Source organism: Choloepus didactylus, chromosome 22 (genome assembly GCF_015220235.1).
Source record: "Choloepus didactylus isolate mChoDid1 chromosome 22, mChoDid1.pri, whole genome shotgun sequence".
Classification (NCBI taxonomy): Eukaryota; Metazoa; Chordata; class Mammalia; order Pilosa; family Megalonychidae; genus Choloepus; species Choloepus didactylus.
In genome coordinates, this window is record NC_051328.1 from 2959541 (window position 1) to 2977363 (window position 17823).

Consider the following 17823-nt stretch of genomic DNA (forward strand, 5'->3'; position numbering starts at 1 on the left):
GGGAAAGCTTTCAGTCTCTCCCCATTGAGTACAATGTTAGCTATGGGTTTTTCATATATTTCTTTTAATACTTTTTTAATCCTGTAAAGAAGGTTTTTTATAAGCATTCTTTTTATTAATCAATCATAATATGGCAAAATGTGTAGTTGCTGTTTCTGAAAAGTGTTCCAAACTCTATATCCAGAGATATGAAAAATTCTTATAGAATTTTGTAATAAGTATACATGTTGGGTTAAAGAAATTTTATAGTCTTGTTGGAGTGCCATGAAATTAATACTTGCAATCCAGATTGCTGTAGTTTACACTTTTTCTGTATGTTTCAAATCAGGTGTATACCATTTGTATGAGAACACCACAGAATGAATTATCCAAAGTCCATTGATTTTAATATATGTTTTGGTTTGTAAACAGATTATAGTAATTTCTTGCACATTTTTGGAAATTAATTGTATAAGAATTTATGTACCTGCTTCTAGATACAGTGTGTAAATAAAAAATTTCATTCACAAACAAAATAAAATAAAATAAATAAAAAGCCATTCTCATGGGTGTGAGGTGATATCTAATTGTGGTTGTGATTTCTGTTTCCCTCATGGCTAATTCTTTTGAACATCTTTTCATTTGCTTTTTAGCCATTTGTATATCTTCTTTGCAGAAATATCTTTTCAAGTCCTTTCCCATTTTTTAATTAGGCTGTTTGTATTTCTGTTGTTGAGTTATAGGATATTATATCCTTATCAGTTATATGGTTTTCAAATATTTCCTCCCATTCTTTAAGCTGTCTTTTCACTTTCTTTAAAATGTCTTCATATGCATAATAGGTTTTAATTTTGTTGAAGTCAAATTAATCTGTTTTTTTTTTTTATTTGTTGCTCTTATTTTGGTGTACAGTCTAAGAATCTTTTGTCAAATACAAGGTCCTGAAGATATTTCCCTTTGTTTTTTTCTAAGAGTTTTATAATTTTAGCTCTTACATTTAGGTTAATGATCCATTTTGAGTTAATATTTGTATATTATGTAAGTTGGGAATCTACTTTCAATGTTTTGCATATGTATATTCAGTTTTCCCAGCACCATTTGGTGAAGAGAGTGTTCTTTCCCCATTGAGTGAACTTGACACCCTTATCAAAAATCAGTTGGCCATAGGTGTATGGTTTTATTTTTGTATTCTCAGTTCTATTCCATTGGTCATCCATTCATTTTTAATAGTAATGTTGTAAAAAAGTTTATTGGAAGCTGTGTGTTTGGAGACAAAGCTTCTTGTCTTGTTGAATTCACTTATAAAATGGTCTAATGGCAATGGCCCTTTTGTTGGTGGAAGCTCCTGATGGGACCAGAGGTCATTTCTCTGACTCTTCTCCGAGACTCTTCAGTTTTCCCAGAAAATAATCCTCTAGAATCCTGTCTGAAGTACATACACTTAGCTTCCACATTTGAAAAAATGAGGTTAGAGCAGGGTAGGGGAAGGGAGCCGCGAGGCCCACTGTATAGTATATAGCCTTTCACTTACTCCAGTATTTAATCCTTATGTTTCCTACTCTTTGCTGTGCCTTATACCCTTGAGTATTAAGTTTTTCACCAGAGAATAATCATCTTTTCTCCCGAAAGGTAGAATAATGAAAGCAGATAGTAACTTCGTAGCTATTTAGGGAAGGAAGAGGAAGTTTTGGAGCCAGTCATTTTATATGTAGTGTCAATCAAGTTACTGTTTATAGTCCCCTTCTCCCTCCCCAGCAGTATCTGGGCCTCAGGGTCTGGAGCCTCTCAGGGTTCTGGAGGGATGTTTGTATTCCCTTAGAGGGCAAATTCCTCTACTCTGCTAAATTAATTACTCCTCTCCATCTTTTGTCTTTATTTCAAAAATTTTTTTAATGTCTCACTCACTGATGTCTCCTCTCCTGTTCTCTATGCCTAGTGGGCTTATACTTAAACCTTATTTTTCTGCCATCTGTTTTTACCAATACTGACAAGGTACTCAAGCACTTTAAACATTTTACTATAGAAAAAGCCTATGTCTTGATTAGTGAGATTTCAGGAAAAGTAGGAATTAAGTATACGTGCTTATCATATTAACCAGAAGTCTCCTATTGCTTTTACACTTAATAGTTTTTCTCCATTCCAGGATCACCTAGATAGTTTTTTAAACTGTATAAGAAATATATGGACTGAACAAAAAAAAAAACAAAACAAAACAAAACAAACAAACAAAAAAGCCTATATAATTCTATTAATTTGGATGAAAAATGTAAGATAAAATTTTAATAAATGAAGGAATAAACCATATTCTTGGATGGAAAGACTGAATATTAAAAGATGTTAGTTCCTCCTAAGCTAATATATTGGTTTATAATCATAATCATTGAGGAATTCAGTGGGAATCTGAGCAGAGCTTTTGGCAGTCTATATTGCTGATGGGACAAATTTGGAGTTCAGGGCCTATCAAGGAGGAGGGATCCTGATAAACACTCCAGGCTTTCAGATAACCCTCTTAAAAGACTGTACCTTAGGAGTAACAGCAAACCAGAAATAGTTCCATCCTCACAAAGAGTAGAAAAACATCATCATTCCAAGCCTCAAAGTGTTTCTTTAGTGATGTATGTACAAAATCTATCTTTCATTTAAAAATTACCAGGCATACTAGAAGAAAGGACCAAGCAATTGAGAACTAAGAGGAAACACAGACATAGAAATAGCTCTTCTCCCCACCCCCTTAGCCCCCAGATATTTGAGTTGTCAGAAACAGACTTTAAAATAACTATGATCAACATTGTTTAAGAAATTAAATGACAAGATAGAGAATTTTATCAGACTTTGAATCTATAAAAAGAATCAAATAGAAAGTCTAGAAATGAGAACTACAAGCACTGAAATTAAGAACTCAGTGAAACAGTGTGGTGCTTGCTGAGTATAATTGATTGCAGGATATAGGTAACTCAGAAAAAATCCTACCATACACATAAGAACTTAAAATAATATGTGATCACAAAAATTTCAGGAATTAATGGTGATGTACATTATTTAACAGATACTTTGGAGAAAATTAATGAAGTTAGAACCTCATCTCACATCACATACCAAAATGCATTGCAAGTTGGATTATACACTTTAATGTAAAAAAGTAAAGCCATAAAATTTTTTAAAGGAATAAAAATACTTTAGTCTTTTGTTTCTGAGAAGTTTCAACCTTAGGTGTTGACAAATTCTTATTTCAATGTGGAATTTGAGTTTGTGCCGGTTTGAATGTATTGTGTCCCCCAAATGCCATTATCTTTGTGGTCTTGTGGGACAGATGTTTTTGGTGCTGGTTGGATTTGCTTGGAATGTGCCCCACCCAACCGTGGGAGATGATTCTGATGAGATGTTCCCATGGAGGTATGGCCCCGCCCATGCAGGGTGGGCCTTGATCAGTGGAGCTATATAAATGAGCTGACTCAGAGAGAGGAAACTGAGTGCAGCTGGGAGTGATGTTTTGAAGAAGTGCAAGCTTGCTAGAGAGGAACGTCCTGGGAGAAAGCCGTTTTGAGGCCGGAGCTTTGGAGCAGACGCCGGCTGCCTTCCTAGCAAACAGAGGTTTTCCGGATGCCATTGGCCATCCTCCGATGAAGGTACCCTATTGCTGAGGTGTTACCTTGGATGCTTTGTGGCCTTGGGACTGTAACTGTGTAGTGAAATAAACCCACGTTTTATAAAAGCCTATCCATCTCTGGTGTTTTGCATTCTGCAGCATTAGCAAACTAAGACAGAGTTTAAAAAGAATTTTACTTTGCTTTGAAATTTGTATATCCTGCCATGTTTTGTAGAGTTTCCATTTCATTTGAAGAGTCAGACACATTATAAAGATAATGTTATAGGTGGTAAATTTTTCTCTCAAAACAATAAATTGGAGATTCCTCATTCACTTTCAATTTTTTTTCATGTCCAACAGCATAGAATTTTAAAGTTGGAAGGGGGTCCTTTTTTCTCCTTCATCTTCTGTGAAATTGGAAATCTTATGTATCTTTATACACACAAACTCAAGTTGGACAGGACCTTGGGATAATTTCACCTAATGCCTTCATTTAACAATCAGGGAACCTAGAGTCTTTGGTGGAAAATTGTTCACAGTCCTGAGATTAGTTATTGCAGAACAGGGGCTAGAAATAATGGCTTTGCATTCCTGGCATATGTTTTTATTCTTGAGTATCTGGACCTTTATCACTGTCCTTTTCAGCAGCAGTTTAATGTCCACTTCACCACCTTCTCATTTTTCGATTTTAGTTGTGCCTGAGATATTAGAAGAGAGAAAGATGAGTAGTTTGATTTTTCATGATTCAGAGTGCTATCTTCTGGATTTTTTAAAATGTAAATAGGAACTCAGCATTAGTGTTTTACTTTTCATCTTCTATTTAGTATAGCAACTGACTGTGGCAATAAAATCCTCCTGGATTTTATTTTAAGTACTTTTAAATTTCCTTAGCCCATGACCTGCAATCTTTCTCATCACTGGGCCTCTGTCTACCTTCCCAAGGTTCATTAATCCAAGACATCTCTCCATGCAGTTCATTCCAGCCACACTCTCCCCTCCCCAAATTACTCGATACTTTGTATGTAATTGGAGGTTTTCTTTTCCTCTCATGCTATTACTCTGTTCTAGAGTTTGTCTTTTCCTTTTTTCCTTCTATCTAAATAATTATTTACTTATTTATTTTTAATGCAATTTTATTGAGATATAGTCACACATCAAGCCATCCTAAGTATAAAATCACAGCTCACAGTATCATCACATAGTTGTGCATACATTCCCATGACCAATTTTAGAACATTTCCGTTACTCCAGAAAAGAAAGAAAAATAAAAAAGAAGACCCAAATCCTCCCTTACCCCTTAACACGCCCCCCATTATTGACCCGTAGTATTGGTGTTGTATGTTTGTTACTGTTGATGAAAAAATATTAAAATATTACTGTTAATTATAGTCCATAGATTGCAGTAAGTACTATCTTTTCCCATATGCCCCTCTGTTATTAACTCCTTGTAATAGAGTTGTACGTTGTGTTCTAGTTGGTGTTCTAGTTCATGAAAGAACTTTTTTGTATTTGTCCAGTTAATCACAGACTTTGTCCACCACAAGATTCACTGGGTTATACAATCCCATGTTTTAAACTGCAGCTTTCCTTCTGGTGACATACATGAGTCTAAACTTCACCTTTCCACCACATTCACACACGATTCAGTACTGTTAATTATTCTCACAATAATGTGATACTGTCACCTATATCCATTTCCATATGTTTAAGTTAAAATAAACATTCTGTACATATTAAGTAACTGTTCCCCATTCTTTAACCTCATTCTATATCCTGGTAACCTATAGTCTATATTTTATGTCTGTGACTTTATATATTATAATTGGTACATATCAGTTATCATACAATATTTGTCTTTTTTACATCTGACTCATTTCACTTAAACAGTGTCCGCAAGGTTCATCCATGTTGTCATGTGCTTCAGGGCTTCATTCCTTCTTATTGCTGAGTAATATTCCATCATGTGTGTAAACCACATTTTGTTTATCCGTTCATCTGCTGACAGACACTTGGGTTGTTTCCATCTTTTGGGAATTGTGAATAATGCCACTATGAACATCGGGACGTTCTTGATGTTTGTTCACATCCCTACTTTCAGATCTTCTGGGTATATCCCAAGTAGTGGGATTGCTGAGTCATAAGGCAACTCTATGCTTAGCTTCCTGAGGAACTGCCAAACCAGCCTCCACAGAGGCTGTACAGTTTTACATTCCCACCAGCTTGAATAAGTGTTCCAGTTTCTCCACATCCTCTCCAACACTTGTAGTTTCCTGTTTGTTTCATAGTGGCCATTCTAGTAGATGTGAGATATCTCATTGTGGTTTTGATTTGCATTTCCCTAACAGCTAGTGAAACTGAGAATCTTTAATGTGCTTTTTAGTCATCTTTTCGGAAAAATGTCTATTCATGTCTTTTGCCCATTTTTTAATGCATTGTTTGCCTTTCTATTGTTGAGTTGTAGGATTTCTTTATATATTCTGGATGTCAATCCCCTCTCAGATATGTGGTTTTCAAATATTTTCTCCCGTTGAGTTGATTGCCTTTTCACCCTTTTAACAAAGTCCTTTAACGCACCGAAGAATTTGATTTTGAGGAGTTCCCATTTAGCTATTTTTTTTCTTTTGTTGCTTGTGCTTTGGATGTAAAGTCTAAGAAACTACTGTGTTGTCACTAGATCTTGAAGATTTTCTTCTAGGAGTTTTGTGGTAGTCGTCTTATATTTAGGTCTTTGATCCATTTGAGTTAATTTTTATATAGAGTGGGAGATAGGGGTTCTCCTTTATTCTTTTGGTTATCCAGTTCTCCCAGCACCATTTATTGAAGAGACTATCTGTCCCAGTTGAGTGAACTAGGAAGTCTTTTCAAAAATTAACTGGCCATGGATCTGAGGGTTTATGTCTGAACTCTTAATTCGATTCCATTGGTCAATGCGTCTATTTTGCTGTTTTGATTACTGTGGCTTTATAATATGCTTTAAAGTCAGGAAGTGTGATACCTCCCACTTCATTCTTCTTTTTCAAGATGTTTTGGGCTATACAAGTCCCCTTACCCTTCCAAATAAAATTGATAATTAGCTTTTCCATTTCTACAAAGTAGTCTGTTGGAATTTTGATTGGTATTGCATTGAATCGGTAGATCAATTTGAGTAGAACTGACATTTTAACCACATTTAGCCTTCCAATCCATGAACACAGAATGTCTGTCCATTTATTTAGGTCTTCTTTGATTTCTTTTAGCAGTGTTTTGTAGTTTTCTGTTTTGTACAAGTCCTTTACATCCTTGGTTATGTTTATTCTTAGGTATTTGATTCTTTTCGTTTTTGTAAATGGAGTTTTTTTCTTGATTACCTCCTCAGATAGCTCATTACTAGTGTATAGAAATACCACATTGATTTTTGCGTGTTCATCTTGTATACTGCCATTTTGCTAAACTCGTTTATTAGCTCAAGTAGCTTTGTTCTCGTTCTTTCAGGATTTTCTAAATATAGGATCATGCCATCTGCAAATAATGACAGTTTTACTTCTTTCTTTCCAATTTGGATGCCTTTTATTGCTTTTTCTTACCTAATGTTCTAGCTATAACTTCTAGCACAATATTGAATAACAGTGGTGACACTGGGTATCCTTGTCTTGTTCCTGATCATATGTAAGTCATAATTTATGTTTACAACTTTGCTCCAATGTTGCCTCTCGGGTGAAGCCTCCTAGACTGGAATTAAGTTGTCCTTCCAGTGTGCTTCTATTGTATTTTGCTTGAACTTCTCTATAGCTCTTATTTCATTTTATGTATAGTTAATTGCTTATGTCTGTTTCTCTCTTTGGATCGTAAGCTCTTTCAGGTCAAGCTTCACCAATCTCTGCATTTCCAGACTATACTGCTCACTACTTTTCTCTTTTTAGGAACTATGTAAATATGGATTCATTTACTCAGCAAGTATTTATTGAGCCCCATCCTCTAGAAACTGGGGATAAAGTGGCAAATAATACATACAGGATCATGATTTCACAAGACTTATATTGTAGTGGGGGAACCAAACAAAGCATAAAACCAGTAGGGATGGAGAGTGATAGGAAGAAGTACAATCTTAGATGGTTGTTCAGTCGAAAAGCAGCTGGTGGGATATAATTGAATGTCTTAGAGTAGGATGCCTTTTTGAATTTTATATTGCATTTAACATACATGTAGCAATATTAAGTTATTTAATTACTATTATTTAATTACTATTGCATTAATTACTAGGATATTAATGCCTAGCAAATTAATCATAACTATATTTTTTATAAGACTAATTTGGGAACCTCTTCAACCAACTGATTTTTTTTTTTTGTCAAAAGCTATTAATGGAATTTAAGCATTTGCCTGTTAACTCAGGCTAAACATTTACTTTATGAGCCAAATTGGACTATAAGGGTAAGTAAGTTTGAAATGGGAAATATTAAATCTAAATTATTTTTCTTTTATTTTCAGTATTATCTCTCAGCTTTGAGAATTAGGTAATTCTTCACTCTTCTTCTTTCAGACTCCACATTACAATCTGTTATTAAATCCTGTTGTCTCTATCTTCAAATTATATATAGACCCTAACCACTTCCCATCACCTTTGGCACTCATCAGAATGCAGGCTACTGTTGTCTCTCACCTGGATTTTTGCAATAGTTTCATCAATTCCTATGGCCATAAGACAGCCTCCTCCTATTCTACTGGTCATAAGGTTAGATTATGTCACACATCATAACCCTCCAATGACTTTCCCTCTCACGCAAAGTAAAAGTTGAAATCCTTCAAATGTTCTATGCGGCTCTCCATGATCTAGGACTACCTCTGACCTCATTTCCCAGCACTTCCCCACTGTTCCCTCTAGTTGAACCACACTGGCCTCCTTACTGCTCCTGAAACAAGCCAAACATGTTCCTGCCTCAAGATCTTTGTACTTGCTCTTCCCTTTTCTACGGTCTCTGCTTACATGTCACTTTATTAGGAAGCCTCGTAATCTATATTAAGATCTATGTTAATCAATTTAATCTATATTAGATTGACCTGTATGATTACTCTATATAAAATGACAAAACTGCCTCCTCCTGCACCCTCTTAGCACTTCCCATTCCCTACATTTTTATTTACTATTTTTTTAGGAAAGCAATTGATTTTTGTACATTAACATTGTATCTTGAGCTCTTGCAGTACATGCTCCTTAGTTCCAGGTAGTTTTGTTATAGATTCTTTGTGATTGTCTACAAAGATAATCGCATCATCTCTGAATAAATCACTTTTCTTCCTTCCTTTCTAATCTGTATTTTTTTTTTTTACTTTTTTATTTATAATTTATTTTTCTTGTTGTTACCCTCATGATTACAGTTCATTATAATTAAGGTATACAGAGTAAAATCCACGAAAAGAAAAAGGTGCATGGGGGAAAATCCAGAGGAAACCAGGTACAGTGTTACAGATATCCCCTCCCAGTGGAATCACATGGGACATATGTCAGTCCTCCAGCAATAATGTGTGATAAAACTTGAAAATGCTGACCCAGAGAAGTTCTCCCTAGCCTGGTGTCCAGGATTTTTATTAGCATCAGTCACAGAGGCATGTAGACCCTCCAGGTCAGGCCTCAGTGACTCAATCTCCAAACTCACAGCAAAAAAAATTGGTGTTGACCATATATTGCACTGTCAGCGTAAACTATCTGGACGGCCTGGTACAGCATGGTCCAAAGTCTCATGTTTGTCAATACAACTCTAATCAGATGGAACATTCTAAAAGCTCAGTTGCCAAGAGCTGGCCAATGCCCACTCCCCAAAACAGACCTTTTTGGGAAACGGGCAGTGTTTGAGAAAGCCAGGCCTTTGTAGTTACCTCTTTTCATACATACTCATATTGAAAAATTGTCCAAGTTCTTTAATGAACATAATTGTCTGTGCAAATCAAAAGGTAGAAGAAAACATAAAAGAGAGGAAGAGTGAGCTCTATTTTAGAAGCAAAGTAAGCCATAGGGAATAAGAACCCAATACTACAAAAATTAAATGCAAGTAAATTCCAAGAACTGCCTACAGCTTTATAAATTAAAGGGAAAATGATTTAGTAAAATGCATTTGAAATTTCATTGAAACAACAATGTATGGCACTTGATGAATATCTGGTAATGTTTTTGACTTAGAGTCTATCTTATCCAATATTAGTATAGCCACCCCAACTCTTTTGGTAACTACTTGCATGGTATATTTTTTTCCTTCCTTTCACCCTGTGCCGGTTTGAATGTATTGTGTCCCCCAAATGCCATTATCTTTGTGGTCTTGTGTGGGGCAGACCCTTGGGTGCTGGTTGGATTTGCTTGGAGTGTGCCCCACCCAGCTGTTGGTGATAATTTTGATGAGATGTTCCCATAGAGGCTTGGCCCCACCCATTCGGGGTGGGCCTTGATCGGTGGAGCTATATAAATGAGCTGACTCAAAGAGAGAAAACTGAGTGCAGCTGGGAGTGATGTTTTGAAGAGAAGCAAGCTTGCTAGAAAGGAACGTCCTGGGAGAAAGCCGTTTTGAGGCCGGAGCTTTGGAGCAGATGCCAGCTGCCTTCCTAGCTAACAGAGGTTTTCCGGAGGTCATTGGCCATCCTCCGGTGAAGGTGCCCGGTTGCTGATGTGTTGCCTTGGACGCTTTGTGGCCTTAAGACTGTAACTGTGTAGCAAAATAAACCCCCATTTTATAAAAGCCTATCCATCTCTGGTGTTTTGCATTCTGCAGCATTAGCAAACTAGAACACACCCTAAGCCTGTTTGTTTCTTTGACTTTAAGGTGAGTCTCTTGCACATAGCACTTAGTTTCAGTTTTTCACTGTTAAGTATGATGTTAGCTGTGAGTTTTTTATATATGTCATTTATCATATTAAGGAATTTCCTTCTATTCCTAAGAAATTTAGTAAAGATTTTATCAAGAAATTTTATCAGAAAGAGTGCTGGAATTTGTCAAATATCTTTTTTGCATCAATTGAGATTATCATGTGTTTGTATTTCCCATTCTGTTAACGAGGTATATTACATTAATTGATTTTCTTATGTCGAACCACACTTGCATACCATACCTAGGATAAATCCCACTTGATCATGATGTATAATTCTTTTAATATTCTGTTGGATTCAATTTTGTTGAGAATTTTTGCATCTATGTTCATAAGAGATATTGGTCTATACATTTTTTGTGGTGTCTTTATTTGACTTTGGTATTAGGATGATGTTGGCCTCACAGAGTCACTTAGGAAGTGTTCCCTCCGCTTCAATTTTTTGGAAGCATTTGAGCAGGATTGGTGTTAAGTCTTCTTGGAATGTTTCGTAAATTCCCCTATGAAGCCATTTGGTTCTCAGCTTTTCTTTGTTGGGAGGTCTTGATATAATGCTTATTAAATCTCTTTACTTATTATTGGTTTGTTGAACTCTTCTACCTTTTTTATTTCTACTTTCCACTTATCAACATCTGACATAGTATATGTGTTTGTGTATTTGTTTATTATCCACCCCACACAAACCTATAAGGTTAGTTTTAAGAAAACAAAGATTTTGTGTAATTCATGCTATATTCTCAGTACCTAGCGTTGTGCCTGGCACATATTATATGTTTGCTAAATATTTGTCCAACAGATTAATGAACTTAAGAGCAAGGTATGTAGATATGAGCTTACATCTTAGAAGTATCAGTCAATGGACATTTATTGTACTTGACACTGATCTCTGCCCTAGTCGCAGACTCTGTCCTCAAGGAGCTCATGGTCCAGGCGTGACATGTGCATATCAGTTACATGTTTGAGCCTTCCTCACTTATACTCTGCAAAAGGGCTTTAGTATGATTGCTAGTCATACGGTCATCCTGCCATCTACAACGCATGTTTGTTGATGAATCGCTGAGTTTCTACAAGAGGAGAAGGCACCACAGCTCTCTGCATGGTCAGCCAACAAGAGCAATGTTCCATGTCATGTTGCATCACATTTAAACTGAACAGTGAGCAAATGGAGAAAATAATATATAAAAGATAGTTTTGGTTGAATTGCCTTACTTTTAAAATAATAATTCATTGCTTTTTTTTTTTTTATGCAGTGCATTTCTCAGTATTTTCTGACAGTTCATCAGATAATTAGGAGTGACATATAATGCTAAAAATTATTGTAGGTTATCATTTATTTATACTGTTCATCACAAACCACTGACAAACAAAAACTATGTTTGAGTTTTCCTCATTTGGTTTGTTCAGCCTATAATCAGGAACTAAAGGAAAATAAAATGACCAAATACAGGTTGCCAGAATGCAGATAACATTGGCCTGGATAATCAACAATTTCGTGATATAGAAAAATGGAGACTTGGATAAATCCTGACTGGATAAACCTGAAATGTATTATGGTGGTTGAATCTGAAGTACAGTTTCACATGACCTCTTCCTAAAACAACTTAAGTATTTTGTGTTGTTTTTGATAATTTTCAAAATACTATTTTTAACATTTTATTAAGTACCAGTCTAAATTTTTTAATTCCAGCTTAAAAATAATTGCCCACAATTCTAAGAACAGAGGAAATTACAGGTCACCTCATATTTACTTGCCCTTTCTTATGACTCATGAACTTGTAGCTTCATGTGTGTGTTCTGTTTCGGGGGGGGGGGGTGTTGAATGTGAAAACCTGTCTGATTATAGAATTCCCATTTTAAAAATTACTTAAGAGTTGTGTATATATTTAAACTTTTTTTGAAGTATTACGTACTTACAGAAAAGTGTGTGCACAGATCATAGAGGATTTGAGAGTTGTGAATCTGTTCTCAATCACATTTCAGACACTGATATCTGGAGCTGTAGTGGAACAACTTGACTTCCTACAAATCAGTGATACAGAAGAGTGAGTCCTTTTGGATTATGTAATTATTATGTTTCTGGAGATAGCATTAGAAAAATATTAAATCTGAAATTTTTTCTTTTAATTTCCAGATTTCCAGAATTTAAGAGTTTTGAGGAACTAGAACTTCCCAAACATTCAAAGGTTAAAAGACAAAGCAGCACCCCCAATGCTCCTGAACTGGAACAGCAGCCAGATATCACCATTACTGACTGGAAAAACAAACCCACCCACGAAATTCTTCAAAAACTGAATGTGAGGAAGATTCAATTCCCATGTGGCCCCAAGTGAGGTTGGCAGAGCAGGAATTCCCAGGTTCAGACCATATGTCCTTTTTTCTTCTTAAAGAAGATAGCAGTTAACCTGGAAGTGGATGGCCTGTCTATACCAAGACAATAACGAGAAGTTGTTCTCATAGTCTAGCATTAGCATGTATGTCTTAAAAAGATGCTTAAGGGATAGGGATAAGTAGGGTTGTATTGGATATGAAAATATTGTATAGGCCATTAAAGAAGTTAAGTCAATGACAGTTTTCTCTGGAATCTCCAAATTTCCCTTTCAGTGCCCTTTCCCTCCTTTTCTCAGCTCCTGTCTTCTCTCCAGCCCCAATTTAGGTCTAATGCTAGCTTTAAGTCTCTCTTGCTACTGAGGAAGCTATCCTATGACACATCCAAATGAATATGTTAGCAACTTAATATTTTGCCTTTCCTAAGATTATTTACATTCTAAAGTAGGGGGTGGGGGGATGAGTTAGAAGTACCACTTATCTAAAGAGGTGAAATTCTAGTGGTAGAACTATAAATACTATGAAGCATACAAGTTAGAGCATGTAATGTAGGCTAAATGTATATTCTCCAGATACCATAATACTTGATTGATACCATATAGATCCATGTAAGCATGACTATAACAAACATAAAGCACATAGCACAATACCCTAATACACAATAAGCACTCTATGCATGGTACCCTCCTATCAACCATCCTTTCACAATAGATTGATATGAGCATCGTCTTCCCATTTACAAATAAGTCAGGAAAGAATGGTTAAATGACTTGGCCAAGTGTCTCAGAGAGTGGCAGAATCAGGATTAATGATTGCCAGCAACACATTTTCTGTCTATTGCTTATCTTGTTTCCTGGGAAATCTGTTAAATCCTACTGTCCCAGGAAGCCAGCTGGTCTGATTCTTTTTCCAAGATATCTAAGATACATGTTTGAATAATGTCACCTTATGCTTGGTAGTATATCAGTGACATTTTATCCTTCCTCCATTCCATTGTGGAATATTTCCTCTGCATCTTGTGGTTTCTTGATTACTTATCCCTTGTGATAACTCTGATACCCATTCTTTCCAGTTACTCAGTGATTTATATTTTCAGGACTGCGGTTGTCTGACTAGCCAAGCCATCCTACTGGGTATATTGCTCAAAAGAGAAGGCCCCAATTTCATCACAAAGGAAGGTAAGAGTACAAATCTAGGAGAACATTTTAAATAATGGGAACACTCTGTTCTTCAACACAGCTAAAATGTTACAAGTTAATTCCTTCTCCATTAAACTTTTTCTTTCTGTCTTCTTTCATTCTTTCTTTTCTTTGCCTTTCCTTTTTTTTTTTTTCTTTTACTTTTAAATAGAGAATGTTCTTTCATATCCCCTAGAATGGAGTAGGCTGTTCAGTATATGAATAAATTGCTTTCCTGCAATGATACTTGATTATTCCTCTGATTGTCTGAATAGGGTTCAGACTTGAATTCTGCCTGTGACTGTTACCCTGTGTGGCGCCATAGTTGATTACTGACAATTTCTGTTTCCAGTTTTATTTTCTATAATTCTTCAAGAATGATATTGAATTGTTATGTCTATAAAAATTACCTCCCTCATGGTCTGCAGCTATGTGCCATTACAATTACCATGAGCGAGGTAATTGCAATGGCGTGTGGCATTTAATGAAATTGTACTCTAAAGATAGTTAATAAAAATAAATCATTTCTAATCATGTCCATATCCACTCTGTCTTAAGGCCAAAACCCAGTTATCCATGAAATCCACACTTGTATGTTGAGTCACTACTCTAAGGAATCCTTGAGTTCTCCATCATGGTCTGCTTCTGGCATTTTATGACAGAACAATGTAGAATACATTTCAAGTACTTAATTTCTAAACACTTAAGCATTTGCTCATCTGAAAACCCTGTTTCCAAAGGGGTATGTTGATTTCGTTAGAATTGGAAATTACATCAATGTCCTAAACATCTGTTTAATTAATAAGATTTGTAGTTGTGGCATTGAACTAACATTTGTTTATTCAAATGAGTTCTACTTAGTTTTTATAGTATTGCAGTTGAGATAACCTTCTTGAATTTTATACATGTTAATTGAATAGTCTTAAATTTTTTAGTAAGTTAAAAGGAGAGGCACTGTAGGCAAATACTAAACAATGTCCTGCATGTTTCTAATTCATCTTGAAACTAGAATTATAAGCAGAATCCCACTTCTATTGGGGACATTCATTTAAATTTGAGCTTTAGCTATAAAACAATAGGATTTTTTTTAAATCAGACATTTCATTGGGAACCTAGAATTTGAATGATTATTTTAGTAGACCTTTTAATGATAACAAAGTTTATGTCAAATAGCTTATAAGGAAAATGATGAGGGAATTATTTTTAAAAACAATTTTTATTGGGAATAATGTTCATATTTTGTTTAGATATATTTGAAAGACTTAAAATTTTTTAAATCCATAACTTTATAGTTTCTTGAAGATCATGAGCGTCTACAGAATCTGAATATAATTTCGTCCAATTTGTAAAAAACTATAAAGATAAGTTCAGGGTAAAACATTAAAGATACTGTTCTTTACCCTTGTTTCCTTTTTGGTGCTCTGTCCTGTGACAAGGTTGATTTACTGAGAAAACCAGTCATGAGACCAGATCACATATTAATTGCAGCCAAAAAATGAAGTCCATTTTGTCTTTTGTGCTCTAGTACATGTCAAAATGATCATAGCCTCATACACATAAGAGAGTCTCAATAAAGTTTTGTTGAGAAAACAAAGGAATAATTATATAAATTTAGAGTCATCAGTATTGTGCAATTTTCTAATTATTTCACTATATTTTGTTTTTATTTTTTGCAGTAAATTAAATAACTTAATTTTTCTTTAAAACTTAGATTGCATATTTATTAAGAAAACAGGTGAATTTCAAGAAATAAATGTTCACTAAAATCATATATTCACAGTAAATATTAGCAAGTGCTGGAGACATTCGCACTTTGTCTTTGGATTACGTATTTAAATATGTTAAAAGTTCAAAACATTAATGGATAGCTACATCAACTCTACTAGAACAAAATTACAATACTACACGTGTGATTTTTTACAAAGGTGAATAAATATTATGCATTTAATTAAAAGCCTCCTTCAACAAAGACTCTATATCCAATGTCTAGGTACCGTTGCTGATCACATTGAGAGAGTCTATAGAAGAGCTGGCAGCAAAAAGCTTTGGTTCGTATTAGTGTCATTATGTTTTATGTTTATCATTATGTTTTATGTTTGTGTTGTCATATTCAGTAGCCTTAAGATAATGGACCGATCTTGAAGGTGGTTATTTGCTCTCGTTTTTACTTTTGAACTCCAAGGTTACAGAACTGTGACTCTGCCTACTTTCCAGAGATCTACCTATATTCCATTGTAGCATGGCTCTCCCAAGATATAGGACAAAAAAATGAGTGGTAATAAAGGATCCGTGGGGATAAAACCTGGAAAGCATTCACTAGAATGATTATGCTGTAATGAATGCTTCCTACCCTGCACTTCCTCTGCCCCAGCAAGGTGCTTTAGGTTCTAATTTGTGTTCAGGAAACCTGTTCTGTCATCTAGAAGGCCATGAAAAGAGATCAAAGGTTCGTTTAGTCGTAAGAAAAAATAATATTCTTAGAAGGCAGTTCACTCACTACTAAATTTAAATGAGCCGCAATGATTGTGGTTACTTTGTTTTTATGAGTAGTCTCTTCCTAGGGATTTAAAAACATACTGCGTAGGTGGAGATAAAATTGTTTAAATTCGCAATGAGGTAGGTATGCCTAAATGCATGGTTCTCTACATTTTGAAGCAGTTCTAACAGTTTTATTAGCAGAATCTAGCAAATTTTTAAATTAAGTGTACATTTTCTTTAAATGGCCTATGCTCTAATCTTGAAGAAAATCTTAAACAATGTCATAAGAAACTCCCTTAACCTCAATTGGCCTCAGGTTTCTAATCTCTAAAATAAGGGGATTAGACGAAACAATCTCTTAGTAGTGTTTCAACTCTATTTTTTATAATAAATATCCCATTCCTACACAGAAGAAATAATATAGCAATCGTATGGCTAAATCCCTGAAATTTTCACTGTAAATATTCTCAGCACAGTGAGACATGCAGGCCGGTAAATGTTGTTTTGCAGCCAAATTTCAAATGTGGTCAGTAGTTTTATTTTTGGTTAAGCAAACCTGTTCTTGCTTAATGTATTATGTGTGCATTTTAGATAAATCATTAACTAGCAGACATTAAGAATGCTGACTGTTATGTTTAAAAGAACAAACTCCTGGAAGTTTTATTTACAGTATTTTCCCTTCCATGGCTTCCCACTGATGTACCCAGGCTGGCAGTGCGCTCCGGGGCTGCATTCACCCAGAAATTTTCTTCCTCTATAGCCCCACACATAACTACCTTACTGGTTCATGGGAAACAGGTAACCTGCACTGCATTTGGAAAGTCAAGCTGCTTGAAAATTGTGGGCTCCTTTGCATTTGGTTAAACATGTCTTTTAATCATATAGTATATGAGTGAAAGCTGATAGGAAATGTTTGTTTCACTAACTTTACCATTTTTTTTTTACTTATCTATTAGACCATTCTGTGTTGAGATTAAACAATATATTTCCTTTCATGGATATCCTGAAATTCAAGAAAATTGCAGCCAGTTTTAAGCCTTATGTCTGTATTTTATTTTCTCCTACAAGTTCCATACAAATTTTTACTTTTGAGGAAAAATATATATATGATGTCTTATGTATTGCATGTGCTGTACTTAAAAAAAAAAAAAAAATCTGTTCTCCCTACAATCCAGATACTTTTTTAGAAATGTAAAAATAGCAGTGTGAATTCCTTCACCCAGTATTCCAACTCTCCTCCAACATTCTGGGTTTATTAAGGAAAAAACTAAAACTGCTGGTATTTCATTGTAGCATTTCCCAAAATTCAGTACCAAGTGAACCTTCTAATGCAGGGATTTGCTTATCTAGGCACCAAAAGAAATATGATTTCATGCAGTTAGAATAATAGGCGGCATGTACTAATGACACACTTAGTAATGAGTTACTGTAAAATTAAAATGTCCA

General features: G+C 35.1%; 1 protein-coding gene across 10 annotated transcripts in view; it reads left to right on the forward strand.

The window, feature by feature from the left end:
• PHKB (phosphorylase kinase regulatory subunit beta) overlaps nucleotides 1-17823 on the forward strand; it is a 276301-nt gene that overhangs the window by 225404 nt on the left and 33074 nt on the right. For 9 of the 10 annotated variants that reach the window (XR_005213751.1, XM_037815495.1, XM_037815494.1 and 6 more), the window contains 4 exons: nucleotides 12377-12438; nucleotides 12528-12690; nucleotides 13818-13899; nucleotides 15890-15947. Coding sequence is in view for 9 of the 10 variants with exons in the window: in XM_037815495.1 (XP_037671423.1) it covers nucleotides 12377-12438; nucleotides 12528-12690; nucleotides 13818-13899; nucleotides 15890-15947 (365 nt within the window). In the remaining variant the exon portion in view is untranslated. Of the gene's footprint in view, nucleotides 1-12376; nucleotides 12439-12527; nucleotides 12691-13817; nucleotides 13900-15889; nucleotides 15948-17084; nucleotides 17176-17823 lie in introns of all 10 variants that reach the window. The other variant, XM_037815492.1, reaches the window with a different exon arrangement.